This window comes from Callorhinchus milii, unplaced genomic scaffold (genome assembly GCF_018977255.1).
Source record: "Callorhinchus milii isolate IMCB2004 unplaced genomic scaffold, IMCB_Cmil_1.0 Scaffold6, whole genome shotgun sequence".
Lineage (NCBI taxonomy): Eukaryota > Metazoa > Chordata > Chondrichthyes > Chimaeriformes > Callorhinchidae > Callorhinchus > Callorhinchus milii.
Genome location: NW_024704747.1, coordinates 27,120,793 through 27,142,608, shown reverse-complemented (window position 1 = coordinate 27,142,608; position 21,816 = coordinate 27,120,793). Strand labels below are relative to the sequence as shown.

Sequence of the window (21,816 nt, the reverse complement as noted above, 5' to 3'; positions counted from 1 at the left end):
TGATGATAGTGATGGTGGTGGTGATGATAGTGATGATGATGGTGATGATGGTGGTGATGATAGTGATGGTGGTGTTGTGGTGTGTGTGTTATGTTATGTCTGTGTGTGTGGTTTGGTTTGGTCAGGAGGTGTCTGGTAGTTGCTTAAGATCACTGCTTAAGTGCATCCTAAGAAAATGCCAGTCAAAAAAAAAAGGCCCATCTAGTACCAGCTGCCACCTTCCCGGCGGTCGCTCTGCACACATGTCTCCCTAACTACCCGTGTGCTATGCCCCACAATGTTATTTCCTAAAAAAAAACATCAAACTGAACTTAAGAGAAAAAAAATCGCCAGGACTCCTTGTGATTGTATCTATTTTTTTCTTAATCGCGCACCGGCGGCGAATCGAAAACGCTCTTATCTCTCAATAATCCCCGCTTTTGATATTGCACCTTGTCTGGAGGACTTGTGAAAGCGCTAGGCAGGAGTTACTGTAAAGTGTCGTGTCTGTATACTTTGAGGGAGGGGAACGGGAACAACGAATTTGTACACGGCGATGACCCATAAACAGCCGTGAAGCGAAAGACCGGTTTTATAATCTGGGAGGTTGTTTGGCCAGGACACCTCGCGCGAAACGCACTTCTCAAATTGGATCTCAAAATTGTAAGATTTGTTTAACTGATGTACCGATTGGGTTATGTATGTCACAGTGTCATTTAAATAAATGCACAACACGAAGTAAATCTGTGGAACTTGTGTGTTTTATATCTTAAGTTCAGCTTAAGTTGAACAAACAGCATGTCCGTTTTAATCACAAGAATCAGGATAAACAACCAACTATGTTTTTGTTTTTATTAAACATTACACATCTCAATAGTATAAATAGTAATCATTTCAAAATACAATACAAATGGTGTAAAATGTCAGGTCTCCTTCACTTAATGGGGAAATCTGACTTATAGAATGTACTCCTTAAGTATCCTGCGTGTCTGAATATTTCACTTTTCCTGATGCATTTGTGCCCAGAGATCGTGAGGTACAGGTGAAACAACTGTTATAACTTTATCCCCATTGTGATACGTGTATTTTGTTCGGTGGGCTAAAAAATACCAGATTATAAATAAAATAATACCTTTTACGATGACACGTTATACACACTAACACAGCCATGTGAACGCATTGCACTAGGCAGGTTCCCAACTATTTCCCAAGAGTCTTGCTCAGGGTCATATTTCTCAATACTCTGTAAGTACGTTCCCTTAGAATAGGAGTATCCACCTGTGACATAAATGCAACCATTCATCACCAATGCACCTGATTCCATCCGCCTTTCATTCATCTGGGCTATCTGTCTCCACTGATTCTTCTCTGGATCATAACATTCAGTAATTGTTGTTTGGCCGCCAACTAAGTAAAGCTTATCATATAAACCAACAGAGCAAAGTCCATACTCTAGGGGGAAAAAAACACATATCTGAATTAGCAACTTGTAGCAAAATGCAATTCCATTTACTTATACCAATTTGATGCACAGTTTTCTAATCTTAAATCTTTTGACTACAATGCTATTTTTCCCCTCAATCTACATGATGAGACAATTCTTTGTTGGTTAGTCGATTTATGAACCTCGGCAAGTGAATTTCTATTATTGCCTGCTAGCCGGAATGATCATTGAATAATAATCATCCTTGCATTTGATATAGCGCCTTATCACATCTTCAAGACGTCTCAAAACGCTTCACCCAATATAAGGTAAAGTGAATTGACTGCATATTTTGTGGGCGAAATCAGATCCCCTTTCCATCTAGGTCAGTTACATTTCCAACAGTTCATAGATTATCGTCACAGATATCATTGGGTTCCCACAAAATGAGGTGACTGACCAATTAATCTGGAAAATTGGTGCCTAGGTTGCCAAAAAAACACTTGTCTCTTTTCATGGGATTTTTAAAGTCCAGACCTGGAACTTGGACCACAACTTACAGACTTAAATGCAAAAGTGTTACCAACTAAAGGAAATTAACACCTATATTCATTCAGCATCAGACACAAATAACAATAGCAACTGTTCTGTGAGACAGAACATAATTATGAGGATGCAATGGGGATACAAATATAACAGTGCTGCCTGTCATTTGCATGTCTTGTTCCCAGACTAATGGGATCAAAGCTAACAAGTATAGTTAGTAAAAACCTTGACAGGAACAAAATTTATTCTGCATCTCAGATTGTGCCATGTATTAAATCAGCACAGTTCGAAACACAAGAGGGAAGAAAGCAATGGCTCATTAACATCAAAGTCAGTTCTGTTTAGCCAATTTTCTTACAGTATGTTACCTGGATGTGGAGTAATTGTCACAATGGTCCATTCGTTAAGATCTGAAGTGTAACTCTGAATTTTGTCATATGTGGAACTTCCTCGATAACCATAATGGCCTCCGATTACGTATATGACATCTCGGAGGACGCAAGCTGTTGCATTTCCAACTCCTATACATCAAAGTTCCATTAGTACTGATGCAGTTATATGATAAAAAAAACTAGCTGCCGATATGACAATCAGAGGGCATATTTAAACCTATATCAAGTACAACATAAATGGCTTGGCTAGTTCAGTTGATTTGAATTTTGAAATAAATCAAAGTACTGAAGTAGTCACATTTCCTAGAAGCAAAGTTGTCCCTCTTTCCATGTACACTCATTCTTTTTAATAGAAATAATTAATAAATTATTATTATTTAATAGAGATAAATTAAGGTTCTAAATGTAATTCTAAAGTCTACAATCTAAGGCCTTATAAATGGTCTTATTAATTCTAGTTGTAAACAACACAGGTGTTGCATTAATTGCCAGTATAAGTTGTTGTGTACCTTTCAGCATGTTTGCAATCGGGATCCATCTCTTTTTCAAGGGATCATAAAATTCTGCTTCTTGATTTGGAGCCCCTCCTGTGTAACCACCCATTGCATAGACACATCCACTCATAGTAATTGAGCAGTGATAATAGCGAGCATTCAACATAGGACTCCCTTCTGTCCAGTCATCCCTTTCTGCATTATAGATCCATACAGTGTCCAGAGCTTCCAGATTGTCTGACCTATAACCTCCTGTCACATAAATGTGCGCTCCCAAAGCAGATACACTATAGCTTTCTCTTGTGTGGTCAGGCATCTGTGAGCCCTGTATCCAGGAATTGGTCAAAGGATTCCAAACATGGACCTCTGACAATGGATGCCAATAATAACCGCCAACGATAAACATATTGCACGTTGGCTTCCAAGACAGCGGATTGAGATTATTTTGTTTTTCTTTCAAAATGTGACATTTTAAGGAACGCATCTTAATGTTACTGGTGAGCAGGCGTCGCCCGTGCAACTCCAGTGCTGTTCTGAGGTACAACTCGTCCAAATCAACGTCAATGTACCTCAGTAATTCTTCCACACATTCAATTCTGTTTTTCACATCGTACGCAATCCACTTAACTATGGCTTCCAAAAGGACATCTTCTTTCCACACGTTGAGGTTATCCCTGGAAAGAATGAAAAAGAGTTTGTCCTTGCTGAGCTCCAAGAATTCGTCCTGTCTTGAAACTTCTTCAAACCTGGAGAGGATCATCCTTCGAGATTCCTTTTCTAAATCGGTGCAAACGTGGAACTCACCGAAGGAATGCATTCCCAAACAGTTGTCGACATCCAGGTGTCTGGCCAGAAAGTCTTCACATGCTTTTTTTACGGATATAAACTGCAGAAGATCTGCAGCCTCCAAAAGACTCTGGACATTTTTTTCTGTTATTACCACCTCTGATGTGTATACATAGCACACAAGAGCCTCCAGGATGCTGTGATCAACGCCGGGGAGTTTAATGACCTTGTTGCCTTTTTCCTTCATATCCGCGGTGAACATTATCTTGAAATAGGTGCTGCAAGCTGCCAGAGCTGCTTTGTGGCAATGAAACAACTGTCCGGACACACACTGCAAAGTGATGTCTGCAAATAATCCATTCAAATAAAACTCTTTAAAGGCATCCAGGAATTCCATAGAATGACACGAGTCCTTAAACTCATAGGAATATTCGTCATCCCCTTGAACAGCCATTTCTGNAAAAAAACATTGATCAATGTCATCTTCACAGAGTGTTTGCCTTTACAGCATTAAATATACAAGGCTTGTCTCGTTATATGTAATTGTCTTTGACACCAATGAGACTACTGTAACAATATTTTGTTAATGTGGTATGTACTCTGCAAGAGAGATGCTAAACACATGCTTAAGTTGCGCTGAATCATAATGAATTAAACATCGATATTGGATATAGTTCTCAAAAACACCCTAAACAGAAGTATGCAACTACTGATTTAAAAAAGAAACTTAACTCTCTGGAGTAACTGGTCTGAACTAAAAATATAGACTTAAATTAATGTCATCTCCTCCACAGAAATCATTGTGCTCTATGGAATATTGAGACCTATTGAGACATCTCTATAATGTGATAATAATACTAATAATCCTTGCATTTGATATAGGATTTTATTATGTCTTCGAGACGTCTCAAAGTGCTTCACAGAATATACTGCAAAGTGTATACTTTGTGGGCGAAATGTGGCAGCCAATTGCTCACAGCAGCGTCCCACAAACAGTCAACAACAACAACAGAAATTTGTATTATGTAGCGCTCCTCACGCAGGGAAGTGTCCCAGAGCGCTGTGTGGGATGAAGCTCCCAATCTCGGTCATGGATTGAGTGACCAAATTATTATTATTATTTTGAGGTGCTATATCAAATCCAAGGATTATTATTATGATTAACAATACAGTTCCTAATTTGCAACAGGTACAGTATACATTGTAGGTCCTTCTGAAACATCAGCAAGCAACCTTGCGGCTCTGTTTATTTTCCTAATAAACCTCCTGCTTTGTGGGAACCTTTAAAAAAAGTATACTTTATCCTCACTTAGGTTGGGGTTACAAAACAGCACAATTTGTAAGAGTATATATATCTTGATACCAGGATTGTAAGTGGGTGTAGATTGTGTGATATTACTGAGTGCAACTACGTGAACAGACTTTCCTTTACCCTTTGGCTCTTCTGTGCTGAATGACATCTGCTGTCTCAATCATGTCTCAGCATTATTTTCTGTTTCTAAACATACTAAACATGTACACCAGTCGGTTTCTTTTGGAATAAATAAGGTCAGGGATTCCATGTTGACAAATCAGATTGCTTTTGAACGGTTGGGAGTGTAGAAAAATACTGCAATCTTTTAATTGTTAAAATTTTATTTTTCCAAATGAAGACAGAATGTAAATTTGGACACCATATTACCGGGTTAGATGTTGGGTTTAACATTGCAGAGTTAGATGTTGGTGTCCTTTCTTTATTTAAAAAAAAACACAATCGCGATAAGCAGCTTATGAACGACAGGCGATCTCAGAAAATATAAGGTTTGGTAATTATAACGGGTCAGTGTTTAAAAAAAGCACAGCCTCCCTCCCTCCCTGCTTAGTAAACAATAGTCCTACATACCTTTTCAATACAGATCGATTATGTTCCTCTCCTGCTGGGCAGTTAGTTCTTTCAGGAGACGGTGTTGTCTAGGGATATTTTGGTGAACAAATGCAATCCACGGACTGAAAGCCAAGCCAGTGGGTGGCAGATGAGCTCTCATCACAAGAACTCGAGGATTGCGGCCAGCTCTATTTTGGAGTGTGCTGTGCATTGAGCTGCTCAGCTGTCACAGACTCTCTATAATAGGCTGAGGTTGCACCCTGACACTCACCAAGGTCTCCAGGGACAGATCTGAATTTAGAACTGGGAGGACTTTTGTGCTGTATTTATTTCCCCAGAACAGATCCACCCGCTTAGCATATTCCCTGCTTCTTTTCGGAAGACAAAGACAAAGGTCCCATAAAGCCTTTTAATTTTTTTATAGAAAAAATTAGGATTTTACCAGATTTGCTCTGAAGTCAAATTGCTTATAAAGGGGAGCAAAGTGCAGTTTACTGATATCCTCTTTGTCCTAGAAAGACCCCCCCAAACCCCCACCACACGCGTTTTCATTTATCTGAATTATTCTTCCTCTTGTAACCAGAGATTGTCACTATGGAGAATAATATAAATAATAATCCTTCCAAATGCAAGGAATATTATATTATTGTTTATTATATATTATAATGCAGGTCTGCTGTCTTTAGTGGCCACAAGTAATTATTTTATATAATAAATTGTGTTGCATTTAATTACAATATATTTACATATTACAATAAGACTTGTATTTAATTACAAAATAATTTGTTGCATTTCACAATGAATTTCTCACGTTGATTATTAGTGGAAAATATTCAGGATTTAAGATTAGGGGAAGCAACATTTCTGAATTATGTGTGTATGTCTCAAGCAGCCATTCGAAGCAACGCTAACAACCTTTGCCATAGCAACCATTAACTGGATCACTTGGATGTCATATAGATTGATATAACATAGAACCTTTTTTTTAATAAAAATCTTTTGGATACTGATCACATTAGAACTAATTGTTGGCATTAGAACGGCTGCATTTGGTTTTGTTAGAGTTTATGACTTAAGTAAATTAATAATTTTTTTTATTAAAAAAGGATGTTTTCAGCAGTGTAAAGGTCATGTCATGCCTTTTTAAATGGATTTCAATGTGATTAAAATGAAATGTGAATGTGTGTAATCTAACGGCAGTATTGTGCTCTCAGATTGAGAACACAGATGGTTGGTCAAAAATTTACTACAGCTGAAATTTTTAAAATCTATATATATATATTTTACACACGATTAAATGGTAAATAAATGCACATTTGAACATTTCCGTCGAACAAGTAGGACAGTTGCTAAATGGCCACACACATACTGCTTTTGAGATAAGAATCTATATCGCTGTAGATATATAGGTACAATTAGATTTTTGAACACTATACGGTAGTTATATGAGGAAAAGGAGAGCAATTGGCACGTAAATCTAACATTTCGGTCCTCTAATGCATTAGGCATAAGCGATCCATCCATTTTCAGTAGAGCATTTAATGATTTTCTATTGTATTGAATGATCTCATGGCAAGTCAGAGGACAAACAAGGTGCATTCATCTGTTCCATGTGGACAAATGCGCACTTAAAATGGTCAACTTTGGGGTTTCGATAGAATAAACACTTATCTTTAAAATAATCATCCAAAAGCAAGATGCTACAAACAAGAATATTACACAAAAAGTATGTTCCGCTGTTTGGTTTAATCGAGTAGCGGTTAATCCGTCATCCTACTTTCGATCACCAGAAGATCACCAACGCTGCGATTGGAAATTAGATCATTACAGAAGCCCGATACAATCGCCAAGAAGACAGCATTAATATATTAGTCAATAATATTTTAATCATTTTAATGACGAGTTTCACCCACAAAATAGTCAATCCACTTTACAATATATTCTATGACAAGATAATGCGTTCTATCAAATGCAAGGATTATTATTATAATTATAAATTATTGCCCTGCTGTTTAGCTGAGGCCGATTACAAACATACAGGACACAGTGTTACACTGATTGTAATAGGTACTGTGCAACATGAGATAACTCAGTCCAAATTAAGTCCAAGCTGCTCCCGACATGAGTACTACAGTTCTGTCTGTGTGTACTGTACTTACTTGCAGCCATTGCAGAGTGCCTGAGATCAGATGACAAATCAGAAGATGCACTAAATCTCATTAGTGAGCATGTGTTTTCTTTTTAAAAGAAACAAAAGCCTATCCTCAAATTCAGCCCCAAAGGATTTACGGGAGTAAATTGGACGCAGGTGGCCCCAAGCAATTGGCATATGGTGCACTGAGCTATCGTGGCCAATGAACACACATTTCCTGCCCCGAGAGAATTGAGGTTGGGCCACGTCAATTGTATTTAAATAAAATCTACAGCAGTGCTCTTAGATTTTCAAACCCATTTCCCCCCTTGATAGCAATGACTCATGTTGGGATTGTGTCCCACGAGTCTACTTGTACCTGAGCCCATTCTCTGCACAGGAAATGAAACAGTACATGCTATTTAGCCGGGGTCACAAGCCATTTGGTCTTACCCTCGTGACATCACATATGCAGAGCTCCCAGCAGGACTCATTGCAAAGCAATCAGTAAATGAGAACATGTATTCTCTCCCTCACTTTATTCTGATCAGTCAAGTAATCGCACAATCCTATTGTTACCGTAGCTGACTCGCCTCAGATTAAAATGGATCCTTGCCAGATTACATGGCTCAATACATCATATCCTACACCCAGACAATTTGGTTTTGTAAATCAAGTTTAAAAAAAACTATGAAAGTTACGAAGAGTTAATCAAGAACCATCACACAAATGTGCTCATTATGAGTATAACTTTATTACTCCAGTTTTACAGCATGGAAAATAGTGTCAAACACTTCTACTGGTTCTATGCTAAGGTTACAACTTTCTCATTAGCTTATTTATCATTTTACTCTCACAAGTGCTACTGCATCACCAACTTTAACATTGATGAAATAAATTGTCCCACCTTTTCCTTTGCGCTCGGTGCAATAATTCATGATCAGAAATGATTTAAAATGAGATCCTTGGTACTTGAGTGGACAATTAACACAACTTCCAGGTGGTTTTATATGGTCAGTTGTGCTAATAATTTCACATGTGGTTTGAGAGGGCTCAAATCTGGTAACACTGAAGTTAGTCTCATAATACACCACTGTTCTCCTTCCAAAACAGCTGAAACATTGAAGAACTCCATCTGAATCCCAGCTGAAGCAAGCACACCTGAATACAACAACAAAAAAATTAATTCATAGTCAATTTGCTTGAAGCAGTTACCGAGTGCATCTTAATGCAAGAGCTACAGTTTTCAAAGTTGGTAATGTACAAGCCAATTTCCACAACAATTTCAGGCTATCAATACTAATTGCTCAGAAAAGAGAAAAGCTTTGACAAAAAGCATTTCAGCACTGTTGCACCATTAGCCATTCTCTACATTTTTTTTTAACATTGTACAGTACTGTAGTTATTTAGCATTAAGAGTGTACTAAGAACTAACCGAATATGGACAAGTTTGTATTTGTAACATGCTAACTTCAGTTCTCATTTATAATTCAAGCGCTCAGAGACTCTACCTTGCGCGAAGGGCACTATAGAAATACATTATCTCAATTCACCAATTTAAAAGCAATTATGCTGGACATCAAAGGACACAAATTTCTTCCTGTGATTGGCAGATTCACTTTAAGTAACTTAGAGCCTTTAAAGAACAGAACCTCTTATTTCTTCATGAGGATATAGGTCTTTAGGTTAGATTACGTTGTCATTGCTAATACACTAGGAATTCCCTTTTTTTCCCCAGTTACATCTGTTGCAAATGCACCAATGTACATACAAATCAATCTTACAATGCCAGACTAGTATTTATCTAGTTTGGTGCAAAATACTGGTCAGCTTTAGACATTTAGTGGATCTATCTTCGCTTCACTCTCCCCGCACCCATCCACTCTCTCAAGGACAGTACCCAATTTTGGCAAAAACAACGATAGTTAAGCCAAATGGCTGGTCATCCAAATGGCCACACTGTGTGTGAGCCTGGACAGTAAGCAGACTGACCACAAGGGAGCGCTATAGCTAAGCCCAGTCACTGCCTGGAGAGGCACGAGTCAGCACACACTGGCCAACAACTGCATCCAGTCCAGGAATGAACTACTTGTTCAGATCCGTTAACAGTGCAGACCAGTGATCAACCCTTTCTTGACTGTATGATTTGCTACTATGCCAACCAAATTTACTCATTGCAAATCTACATTTTAATAGTTTTAGTTTTAACTGCTTTACTGACATGGAAAGGGGAGCGGGCTGGGGGGGGGGGGGGGGGGGGGGGAGCACAAAACGCAAAGCGCAGAGGAAAAAGAAATCTCGATCATCAAACGGAGCCCATCATAGAAGCAGCATTACTATTAATATTGTTATGTACAAACAGGACAAATATGAAGTAAAGTAATTTGTCCTTTGGTAGCCAAATGGGATGTAAAAATTAAAATGGTACGAAAATATTACGACACAAACGTGTGAAAGTATAAAAGAGCCAAAGAGTTTAAATAGAAATAATCGTATCACTTACCCCCAACCGACAGCACCGTTTGAGGATTCGATTCTGCCTTGTAGATCAGCAGGTTTCCCTTCAGCAGCACAGCCTGGGCAAGCCTCGCTCCATCAAGTCCCAGCATCACTGGGACATTCCCTTGTACAGAACCGAGAAGTTTATAGGAGGCACCAGGAGTAGATATCTCCAGGCTCAATGCCCCAGTGGCAGATTCTGGAAAGGAGTCCCTGTGCTGGCTGGTAATCTGTGGAATATACAAATATGTCGAATTTGTTGAAAGTATTTTCAAATAATCTGCCTTCAGAATTTGTGCTGGGATGGATGCAAAAATGAAAATCTTGATCGGTACTGTGAATTAAAGAAGTCCAAACTGTTTTACGCAGCATTCGTAGGCATGTGAAAGAATAAGGCATATTACATCAGTTTTACCCACAAAATTTACAGTCAATTCATTTTACAGAATATTCTATGAAGCGCTTTGAGATGTCTAGAAGACGTGATAAGGCGCTATATAAAATGCAAGGATTATTATTGTTATTATTGTCATCATCATCATCATCATCAGTGACTTTAGCAGACCATAAATTTTTACACATTTTACTTAGGAAGTATTTGTGAGCATCATATATTGGGAGTCTATGATGCACTGATGCCAACATTAATGTTCTGTTCTTGATGTGGTTATAGCAGAAATCTCAATCTAGATACACAATACATTGCTAGAATTAGTGATATGCAACTGACTCTCCCAAATTCACGCTTACAGTCAACATCAACCACCAAGTGAATGATTACAAAGTTGTTCTTTACTCCAATGAATTTCAGAATTGGAACGCTAAGTCGACACAAAAGTAGAGAAACAGTTCACTTACAGACAATCCTGCCTCTTTTCCAAACAGGGGTGCATTGATGAGGTTGACATAGTTCTCAGATGCTCCTTTAAGCAAGCCAACCATCACCGCCGAGGTAAGGTAATTCTTAGCAGTTCTCAAGGATTCACCTATGTGTTTAAAAAATCATAAAATATTAATTAAACGTAAATGGTCTATCATCATGTTATTTTATTAATCATCGAAAAAATAATCCCGTTTCCTGTTTAGGTAAAGGTGCCAAAATCTCAATAGTACGGCTAAGCACCATTATAATTACAAATGTCTTGGATGTGGAAGATTATACAGAGTGGGGAAATATTCTTCAGAATATAACTGCTCAATTTCATAGTTAATATCTACTCCCCAAGTAAAATCTAAAGTCATCTATAAACTTTGCATTAGATCAGAAGTCACTGGGGAACACTCAGCAGGTCAGGCAGCATCTATGGAGAAAGGAAAGTGAGTCAACGTTTCGGGGTCCAAGACCCTTCGTCAGAACTGGAACAAGTTGGGAAGGAGAGGCTTTTAAGGATTAACAGAGGGGCGGGGGGGGAGACAGAGGAGAAAATGGGTTAGAGGACAGGAGCTGATGGGTTAAAGAGGTCTTATGTATTTTGCATTGGATCAACTGGGCATATTTCAATAACATTTTAAGTTACTTACCCAGTGTTGTTACTTTTACCTTCATTTGATCATTGACTTTTCCAGCTAAAGCCTGGCCCATTACACCCAGTGCCTCCCCAAGCTGGATCCAGGGCTTGGTTTCAAGATCCATGGCACTGGTGAGAGCTTGGGCATTGACCTACGATAAAGGGGAGGTAGGAAAGAGTTAAGAATATCTAGTGCTAGAATTGCTATTTGCACATCTGATAACCAGATCATTAAGTTACATAGCGACAATTGAACTACAAAATACAGTGTTCACAAAACTATGAAGTGGATATTATAGCAGTGATGCACAGATCTGGACAGCTCTATGAATGTCAATCATCCAAAAGAATGTTTGCAAGAAACTAATGGATGCCAAGATTAGTACAGTGTTAACACTATTGTCAACCTCATTGTTACTGGACGCAAGATCTATCTCTGGAACAATCTCACCATTTTGCAAATCCCCCCTCCCCCCACCCACACAAAAATAGGATTATTATGTACCGCTCCAACCAGTGCCTTGCCCTTCACCACGTCCACTATTTGATTTGCAATGTCCTCTCCACACCGTCTTTGGGCTTCATGGGTGCTGGCTCCTAGGTGAGGGCAGCTGACCACATTTGGATGGTTCACCAGAGCAGTATTCTTTGGTGGTTCCTGAATTGACACATAAACCACACATGTGTAGAATTAAAAAACAAGTTAAAATCAGAATTGCTAATTGTGTGAATAGCTTAAGCAATTGAAAATGGTATTCATAGAATTCTGCAGCACAGAAGGAGGCCATTTGGCCCATTGAGCCTGTGCCAGCTCTTTTAAAGAGCTATCCAACTAGTCCCACTCCCTCGCTCTTTCCCCGTAACCTTGCAAATGTTTTCTTTATTCTATACTCCATCTTTAAGCAAAGCCCATCAATGCTTCCAGGTTTGGAGTGATGCAACATTACTGCAGTCAGATTTGAAATACATCTCAGCACCAGCAAGCATGAAGTTATTATTTTAATAGGAGAATAGCCAGATTGGTTTCCTCAATCTAACCAAGTCAACCAGAATAGATTATCATCTCTTGATGTCACTAAAATGAGGGGAATACTAAAATATGATTCAGATTCCTAATTTCTACAGTAACTGCGTCAGAATTCACTATGTTGCAGTTTTATCTTCAAGCAACAAATGAAAAGTTGGAAACTAGAGCGTTTTGTAACAAAATATTTGATGCACTTCAAACTGCAACTAGATCAACTTTTAATGATAGTTACAAAACACTGACGCTCTCCATCGATTTGTTCAAGGACTACATTCAAACAAACTAAAACATTATTTGAGCCACTGAATATAATACACTTGTTTACATGGTAAATAGCAGAAGGAGGAGTGAGGTATAGTGCTCTCTGGGGTAACATTACTTGATCTGAATTTGGCGAACGATCATGGTAGCAAAGAGATTTGGAGCATATTCAAAAGTCACTATACTCTATAGCAAATTCTGTCAAGCAATCTAGGTGTGCACTCTCGTGAGGATTGTTTTAGAATTATGAGTGATTTTTGCTAACTCAAAATAGGAGAGAATGGGTTGCATTAAATATTGCAGAATGCTAAATTCAAAATATAGGAGTCACACATACCCTGGCACTACACCTTCCTTCTTTGTGTGCAAAGAAAGCTGAACAAATACAATTTATATACCTCTCCAAATACATCGAGTCCTGCGCCACCACACTGCCCAGACTCCAACGCTTGAAGTAACGCTTCTTCATCGATAATGCCTCCTCGAGCACAGTTAATAACTTTGACGCCTTTTTTACATTTGGCAAAGGATTCAGTGTTCAACAACCCTGAACAAAAAAAAGACACAAAATATCAATCTGGAGTCATTAACAAGCATCATTCTGTCGCACATACACAGACGCACAGGTTTTATAGTCCAATAATCTTTACTTGAATACAATTTGTCATTTACCATAGCATTGATATACAGACTCAAATACTGAGAAGTTCTTTCCCCTTCCTGGGATACAAACTGTAGATCACACAAGGAAGGTTTGGACGAAGACACTTTGGCCAATTTAATTATTTTATCCAGAATATCCATCTTACTGTGTTCCCTTTACGTATTAGCCTTCCTGTTCTCTTATTGACATCATAAGTTAAAAAATAGACCATTCAGAGTCTGTGATGCTGCTCAGTAACAGATTGTTCAAGATTGATTAGAGGAAAGAGAACTTCTAAAAGTCTGGAAATTTATCAAATTTACCAGGGTGCATGTGTAATGGGATTTTCTCCAATTATAAAATGTATACAGTACAACAAAGCTTAGTAAACTATCTCCAGGATAGTTCCTGAAAACATTAACATAGTGCTATTACCATAGAACAGATACAGAGGTCCACAACTTACCACAAAAGGATATCTTTATCAAATACAGCAATGTTCTTTGCTTAATTTAAATGCAGAAATCTAATTCAGGATTATCCCCAAATACATCCAGTACATTTAGGATTCCTTCAAAGCGATTTTGAATCCCTTTTAAATCCATGACGGAAGTGACATACTAAGCATCTACCTACCTTTAGTAGCTGGCACTAGAGGAGTGTGGACAGTGATGAAGTCACACAGTGGCCAGAGCTGTGGCAGTGACATGAAGTCGACTCCAAAAGTGGCTGCCACCTCAGCAGGAACTATAGGATCATAACCGATGGTCTGAAACAACAAGTATTAACACTGTATTGGTGCTCAATTCATTCTCACAATAAAAAGGTACAGATACCAATTGATCCACTAATTAATTGGAACCATCATGATTTGCTTTAGGGTCCCATAGACTGGTCAGTGTAAAGCACTTTTCATTCAGGTCTCAATAGGAGACCTTCAGGACAATTTATGGCAAAAAAACTCTTCGGGGGAAAGAAATATCCTTTGTAAGCAAACTCTCAACAGGAGCTTTTAAATCAACAAGAAAAAAGACTGAAATACTAGTTAACAAGGAAAGTATAAAACAATGGCTAACAGTACGAAAAAATTTGTTAAACAATTTGAAGACGCTCATCTCGAAGACATGATAAGGCGCTAAATCAAATGCAAAGATTATTAATATAATAAAAGGGAAGAGAAGACCATGCAAACCGATACCTGTATACACAACTCCTCTATGTAATAGGAAGGGCACACCATTCAATTGAAACTTTCCGAATGCACCAATGTCAATATACCTCAAAAGCTAAAACTGAACCTAAATGCCAAAAACATAAAATCTAATACTTCCCACCACCAGTTCTCAGTCCTGATGAATAGCACACCAGAGTCTGGCATGCAGAAAAACAAAGAACACACTGTGAACAGCTTATCTGCTACTTACAGAGGAATGCAAGCAACCGGAGCCATTCAGTAAGCTAACGTTCAAAAGCCAGCAAAATGTTTCTAACTCCACACATTCTTCAATATTTGCAGTTTAAACCAGCATTTGAATTGACCAATTAATCTTACTACAATATTTCCAGGATATGATAGTCTGTGAGTGCAGTGCATAAGACAAAGTCAACACGATACTTCACTTTGCAGATAACAATCCTCTGAATGATTCAACTAGAGTTGTTCTAACCTCCTAATATTGCACCGTACGGTATTTAATAGCTACAATTAACATTAAGTACGATTTATTTTACTTTACTTTCAGTAACGTGTTAGTCACAGTTTGCTGAGAGGCTTTATGGCATACTAGATTTCAGTTTGGGATGGAGTACTATTATAATAGCCAGATTTGCTTGGGAAATCAGAATAAATTATCATTTTTAATGTTAGCCAGCGAAACAGCAAACTTATAAAGTCAACCTTTTAAGATTACAGTAGTTGTTATTGTTGCTTAGTAATGAATAGCACTAATGTATACACATTTTGGCTCATATTAAAACAGTATATCGTAAAGAAAACAGTTGTATTTTGCTGGTTAACACTGGAGCTATTCATTGGAACCATATTTCAAGTAAATACGATTTCAGAGACAATTTGTTTTAATGTTGTTGAGCAGCGATGTCATGTGATAACTTGGTTACTTAAACGATACCAAGTTCTAGCTCAACAGCCTGGAGGATTTAGCAACAGAAATAAAAGGTCTGCTGTGTAGATTTGCTTAAAAAGCTGTGGGTATAATTACTACAATACTGGGAGGGGAAAATGGGAGTCACAAGTCCAGTTATTTTGAGTTAATAGATTTATGAACCATTTAATCAATTGTCAAGCTGAACAGAGTCCACAAATTGAAGCTAGAAATGTAGAGGACGGAAAAAGGTCTATGTTCTGACTGGTGGCACAGAAGGGAGCAGGTAAACCAGTGGTATAACTGAAGGGTTACAGCCAAACCATCTTCCTCTACACATGTTGATTGAAAGATCAGCTCATCCAATTCTAGTTCCATTTTGGACGACACAATTTTAAAGCTTAGATTGTGCCTTGGGATGTCCTCCCAACGTGAAAGGCCCTGTAGAAAGTGTAAATCTGTTGTGGATTGGCTAAACCAAATTCAGAACAAGTTTAAACCCAGGACCATCAGGAACCTGACCTCTTGAATTATCACACTGAAATAAAACAAGTAAAGTCACAGTTGTTTGGAAAGCACTGTATGATGTACTAACCTTGAAAGATAGCAGAGCTACTGGTCTGAGAACATGTTGATATTCTCACTTTAATATGTTAGAATCACTGCTCCAATAGAGATTCACCCCCACCCCCCGATTGGCATTCCAGCAATAGTTGTGGGAAGCAAATTTATTCTTTCCAACAGCAAAAGATTTTATTTTCCTTTTCAAATAAAAAGAAAATAAAAGAAAAAGAAAAATCATTTTTACCTTTACCAACTTGGGCTCGGGTTGTATTCATATTTAACTCTGACTGCTAGACATCTTGTGGACTTTTCTCAGTCCTGGTTAATAATCCTCCAGAATAAATAGCCAATCACCTCATAATTGTTTGTGATATGGCTGGATTACAAACCAGACTCTGAAATTGACCGTAAATTACATGTGAAACATTTTGAGATAGATGTAAGGCACGATTAAAGTCAAGTTCATTTTAGCCCCAAACTTCACATTTTAAAGCTTTTACATTAATCACCAAAGAGCAGAATTACCTTCATCCCGAATGACTGCATTCTCGTCGCTACCTCTTTGCCAATTCTTCCAAGTCCTACGATTCCAAGAGTTTTCCCGAAGAGCTCCACACCCATGAACTGGAATCAAATGAAGATCATGATCTGGTCAGATTCCAGCTTGTTAAAAATTTAAGAAAGGAGTGTAAGGTGGGGGTAAGATAGCCCACTTAATTTGTGTCATTCATGTTTCTACCAATTTTCTTCCAGCCTGAAGACGCTGTAGTATGATTTTGTAGATACAAGATGTTCTCTAGTTTCTTTCCCAGGGGCCATTCTTCATACAATGTGATCAGAAGTAGATTGCTTAAATTTAGTAAGGACTTATGCTCGTCATCTAGTGTCAGGCTGTCCTACAGATTGACTCTTGATTATAAATTGGCTGTTTCGATCAGGAGAAGGGTTGCTTATGCTTGATAATCAATATCAAAATGACTTGTAGAACCATAAGCCTAAATAAACAGCTGAATTGAGGAATTTATATTTAAAGTGACATATGTTACGAGATAGATTGCATGACTCTAGATACAATGTTATGGGAAAGTGTCAGTATCTCATTGGCTTGAAGGTTTAAATTGGTTCAAAAGAAAGAAGTAGATTTAGCACAGCTGTAGCTCTCGCTGATTGTTGATGAAGCGATCTTGCATTGTTTTAATTAGAGTCAGCCCGTGCGTAGCCAAAGACAGACCCAGTCTGTTCAAACAACTATCAGGTGCCTGAGAACATGGAGATTTGCACAGGCCATCTTGGTGTTTAAACAAACAAAGATTAAAAAAAGGACCTTGAAATAGCTAAGCTGTGCTTTGTTCAGTCTGAGTTGGCTATCTCAAGCGTTTGAGTTGATGAGAGTGACTATGTTTTCTGCTCCTCCAGAAAGCCAGAACTTCTACCCAAGGTTCTGTGACTCAAGCCACTTGACCTCGACTGTTCAAAGTTCTAACAACATGGGAAGAAGACTGTAGTGATACGAGAATACAGCTACAACATAACTGCGAGAGATTCAACACCTGCTATTATCAGCGCTTCAGGGACACAAGAAGCTAAAGATGTTCACCTACTGGCTATGTACATTGATATTGTTCATTACAGTGACGTGGTTTGACTTAATGAGAATGACTACGTTTTCTGCTGCTCCAGGAAGACTTAACAGCCAATATTATCTGTTGAAATCCTGACTACCTTAACTACGTTGATCGAACCTATGCGAAATTGTACACATTTACAACCTTATTTAAGTTAAACCGTTGAATGTAAAATTCAAGCGACTTTGGTTCTTCTGTTGGGTTGCACCTTGCAACCCAACAACATGAAGCAAGAGCAAGTTTCAACAGTAAATCAGACCATGGAAGACCACAACCAAAGCCTCTTTTCATTCTCTGGCATCCACACATACAACGTTTCAAGAGGGAGCACCTTGGTTAGCCTTAGGTCAACTATGGCTCCACAAGACTCTATGCATTTCATATACCCATTGAATCATATGATATTTGGTTTTATTGCTAATCCTGGCAACAACTCAATCAAATCTCATCTAATCTGACAGCAAGTGTCAGACAAAACAGTTAAGAATTAGAGACTTTGTTAGTAGATTAGCAATTAGCAAACAGCAAAAAAAAAATTCAGAATTTGTCAAGTATTTGGGACCATTCAAAATCTTATTCCTCTCACCTTCTTTCTATCCCATTTTCCAGCTCTCATGGAGGCAGTTCCTTGTGGAATTTGTCTGAAACAAATTAAAAGCTTATTTGACAGTTTTCACAGGAAAACAAACACAGAACCGAGCAATATAAGTCTTTAGTAAAATCAAACGGTAGTCAACAGCCAAACTCAACATGTGACAGTAGTTGAATCAAGCAGACAAAGATATGTGTTACAAAGATTAGAATTATCCATCCGCTCAAATATTTGTGCATCATTTTAAAAAGTAGAATTTCACAGAACTGTTTACTATGCTTTATGTTAAACTAGGAGCAGGACTGCCTTTTTGATTGCCTTTTGCACATACCCTTCAGGTGACTACATCAGGGCTCCAAAGACTTAGGAGTTATTTCAGAATAAGATTTGTCAATCGATGGAGGTGATGCACTTAACTTGTGAAAAAGATTACATAATCATCTAATCTTTTTTATAGGTGGTCATTTACATAATGAAGAGCACCCATGTGCATAAAATAGCAGAATCCACACCAAAATGAGAATTAAATTAGATAAGGAAATACGTCACTAGTTGCTGCTTTTCCCCACACATTACAATTTACAGGATTGCTTTCATTGTATTTAGTAATGAATACTGCCAGAATGGCACCCACATATGCAAAATTAAGTTTAAAAAAAAGTGTTCCGCGAAGCTTTCGTCTCAAGTCACCACATCGACAAATGTTAAAAGGTGATGGGTTGTAACAGCTTACCTGGCCAGGCACAGAATCATTGCACAAGTCAGCTCAGCTGCACTGAGTGTGTTCCCATTTGGTGTGCTTTGAAGATGAAAAAAAAAATCACGATTAATATTCAATTTAGTTGTTAGCCTATTACTTTAGTAACCGGTTTATACCAAAACCACAAGATGCCTTAATACATTTGGAAAATGCTGTAGTAAATCAAGCTTTCTCTAGTTCTGTGTCATTAACGGCATTTATATGGAAAAGTAGCATTACACAGCACCCACCCACCCACAGTGCTCTCAAACAAATTCCTTTATGAAAGACAATTTACATAGCCCGTCTGAAAACAATCACAAATCAGTTATTCTTACTTCATAACAATGATGCCATTCCTTGTTGATGCATTAACATCCACATTATCGACACCAACTCCAGCTCTGCCAATTATCTTCAGATTTTTTGCAGCGTTAATCACATCAGCAGTAACTTTTGTTCCAGAACGCACGATAAGTCCATCATAGTCCTGGCAATAAAACATTAATTACTCTGAGCATACCATCAGCAATGTCAAATGTTTTACACCAGTGGTCAAATCTTCCTCAGGATTCTTATCAAATTATATTAGGATAAAAAAAATAATTTGAGATGGGTAAACAGAATTTTAAATCAGATATTTTCATTCTTTTACAACCCATTTAATATAAAATATTTCAACAATAGAATCACTATATTTGTTAACACTAGGAACTGGGCTGTAAAGTGACATGATGGTGCAATGCACCATTGTTTCAACATATTTTTCACCACTTTTATTCCTATCTCTTAATGTCCAAATTCACATCAAAACAGCATTAATTGTTAACCGTCTCACGATTGCTTGTGAGAACGCTGTCAGATTGGCTGCCGCTCTTGCATCAACTTCATTTCTAATTCAAGACACACAGTAAGGCCTTTTAATTTAGATGAAAGGAGCTGTATAAACACTGGTTCTTATTCCAGGAAATGGTCGAACTGTGGCATTTTCTCACAGGGAGAGCAGTGGTAAATTGGCAAATCAGATTTGTTTGCACATTTAAAAGTCAGATTCAACACAACACAGTCGCAATAAGGTCGCAATAAGCAATAAGGTTGCTTGTCCACCAATGTGTATTATACATTAATCTATAGTTGCAGATAAAGAGTAAGATAAGGAGGACATTCTTCTCAATAGAGAAAAGTAAATTAAGCATTGCAGAGACAGATCACGGGATTGGCACCAGTCCAGCTTTTATCAATACACTGGGAACAAATGTAAAAAGTTATTCAAAATGCAATATTTAGCAAACTGCTCACTGGAAAGTTTGTGAGAAACTCTAACATCAAAACAGATGGCTAGTAATTATTTCAACGATCTGAAACAAAAGAAAATGTGGTCGAAGAATGTTGATCACGTCTTCTCGACGTCTCAAAGGGCTTCACAGAATATTCTGTGAAGTGAATTGACCGTATATTTGTAGGCAAAACACGGCAGCCAATTGCGAACAGCAGCGTCCCACAAACCGCCGCGGATAGAGTGACCAAATTATTATTTTTTTTCTCTTGAGGGATTATTATCAGGCGTGTGGAGTAAGGAAACTTACCCAAGACTATGTATGATACACACCCCAAAGGTATACAGAATATACTGTAAAGTGAATTAACTGTACATTTTGTACAGCTCAACGACTTGCTGTGGCTGTGGATAATCTTTTCCAACAGCAGCACATTTTGTACTGTATTGTGTCGTGTTGTATTACACTGGAATCCAACCTCTTCTATTCACTGCCAATTGTGTGAAATCGTTCAGAGTTCCTCCAAAACTCAACGTGCTGTTGCATCAGACAGAGCAATGGGAGTAAGATGCAAATCTGCGCGTGAAGCCGAAAGAAAGGTGAATACTGATGCAAAGATTGTTTAACGAACGTCTTCTTGGCATGTTCTGACCCTATGTGCAAATCTTACGACAAGTCGAGCTGCTTGAGCCCTGTTCTCTGCATCACACAAACAAAGCAGGAAGAAAGCAAACTGCATTTAACTCTCCCTCCTCTCCCATATCCACCCTGACCTTAATGCAAAAAAAAAGCTAACAGTGGGAAAAGGAAATGGAATTACATGTTATATCATAAACTATGATAAATGTTGGGAACTGGACAAACTGAAAGGAAGGCGCAACATGTTCTGATAGTCACAACTGGATGGAACAGGACAAACTAAAGCCACGCAAAACGATCCAGAAAACTTAAGATCTGGCACAGGAGACTGGGATTGCAGTGAGGAACTCGCAACCAATATTGTACCTTAATTTCAGCCAGCAGCTCATTCTTGGCCATTTGATTCCTTGCCACCACTTCTATACCATTCTGCTCCAAGATGTTCTTGCAAACTGCGTCCACAGTCTCACTGATGAGGATCTTGTGGATTGCTAAGGCCATTTTTCTCTCCTTTGTTGTGGCTTGGCTTCAGGGAAGCTGTTTTCCTTAACTTGGGAGTTCCAGGCAGCAGCAGCACTGAGTGCTTCCTCACCAGAGTGGTGGCTTAAGAGCATTTTTTTTGGGTCCAGATTAGCATAACCCCGCCCTTGGCACGGTTTGAGACTCGGAAGTTTGCCGAGCATTTCTTCCAAAAAGTAATAATCATCATCCTTGCGTTTGATACA

At 38.2% G+C, this 21,816-nt stretch overlaps 1 protein-coding gene across 3 annotated transcripts; it reads right to left on the bottom strand.

The window, feature by feature from the left end:
• Nucleotides 1-722: 722 nt before the first annotated feature.
• LOC103176438 (kelch-like protein 23) lies at nt 723-21,700 on the bottom strand. Of its 3 annotated transcripts, XM_007889971.2 has the most exons (14): nt 21,458-21,700; nt 19,514-19,665; nt 19,170-19,235; nt 18,431-18,485; nt 16,745-16,843; nt 14,190-14,322; nt 13,309-13,457; nt 12,128-12,280; nt 11,636-11,774; nt 10,973-11,100; nt 10,119-10,344; nt 2,850-4,076; nt 2,317-2,469; nt 723-1,431 (listed from the first exon to the last, which is right to left on the bottom strand). In XM_007889971.2, exons 1-14 carry the CDS (start codon nt 21,590-21,592, stop codon nt 1,115-1,117), a joined length of 3,132 nt encoding a protein of 1,043 aa, XP_007888162.2. In that variant the 5' UTR covers nt 21,593-21,700; the 3' UTR covers nt 723-1,114. The 3 variants fall into 3 exon arrangements, with proteins under 3 accessions (XP_007888162.2, XP_007888164.1, XP_042192209.1); XM_042336275.1 differs by lacking the exons at nt 723-1,431; nt 2,317-2,469; nt 2,850-4,076 and adding an exon at nt 8,348-8,776 and having other exon boundaries at nt 21,458-21,691; XM_007889973.1 differs by lacking the exons at nt 10,119-10,344; nt 10,973-11,100; nt 11,636-11,774; ... (6 more) ...; nt 19,514-19,665; nt 21,458-21,700 and adding an exon at nt 5,503-5,626.
• Nucleotides 21,701-21,816: the final 116 nt, after the last annotated feature.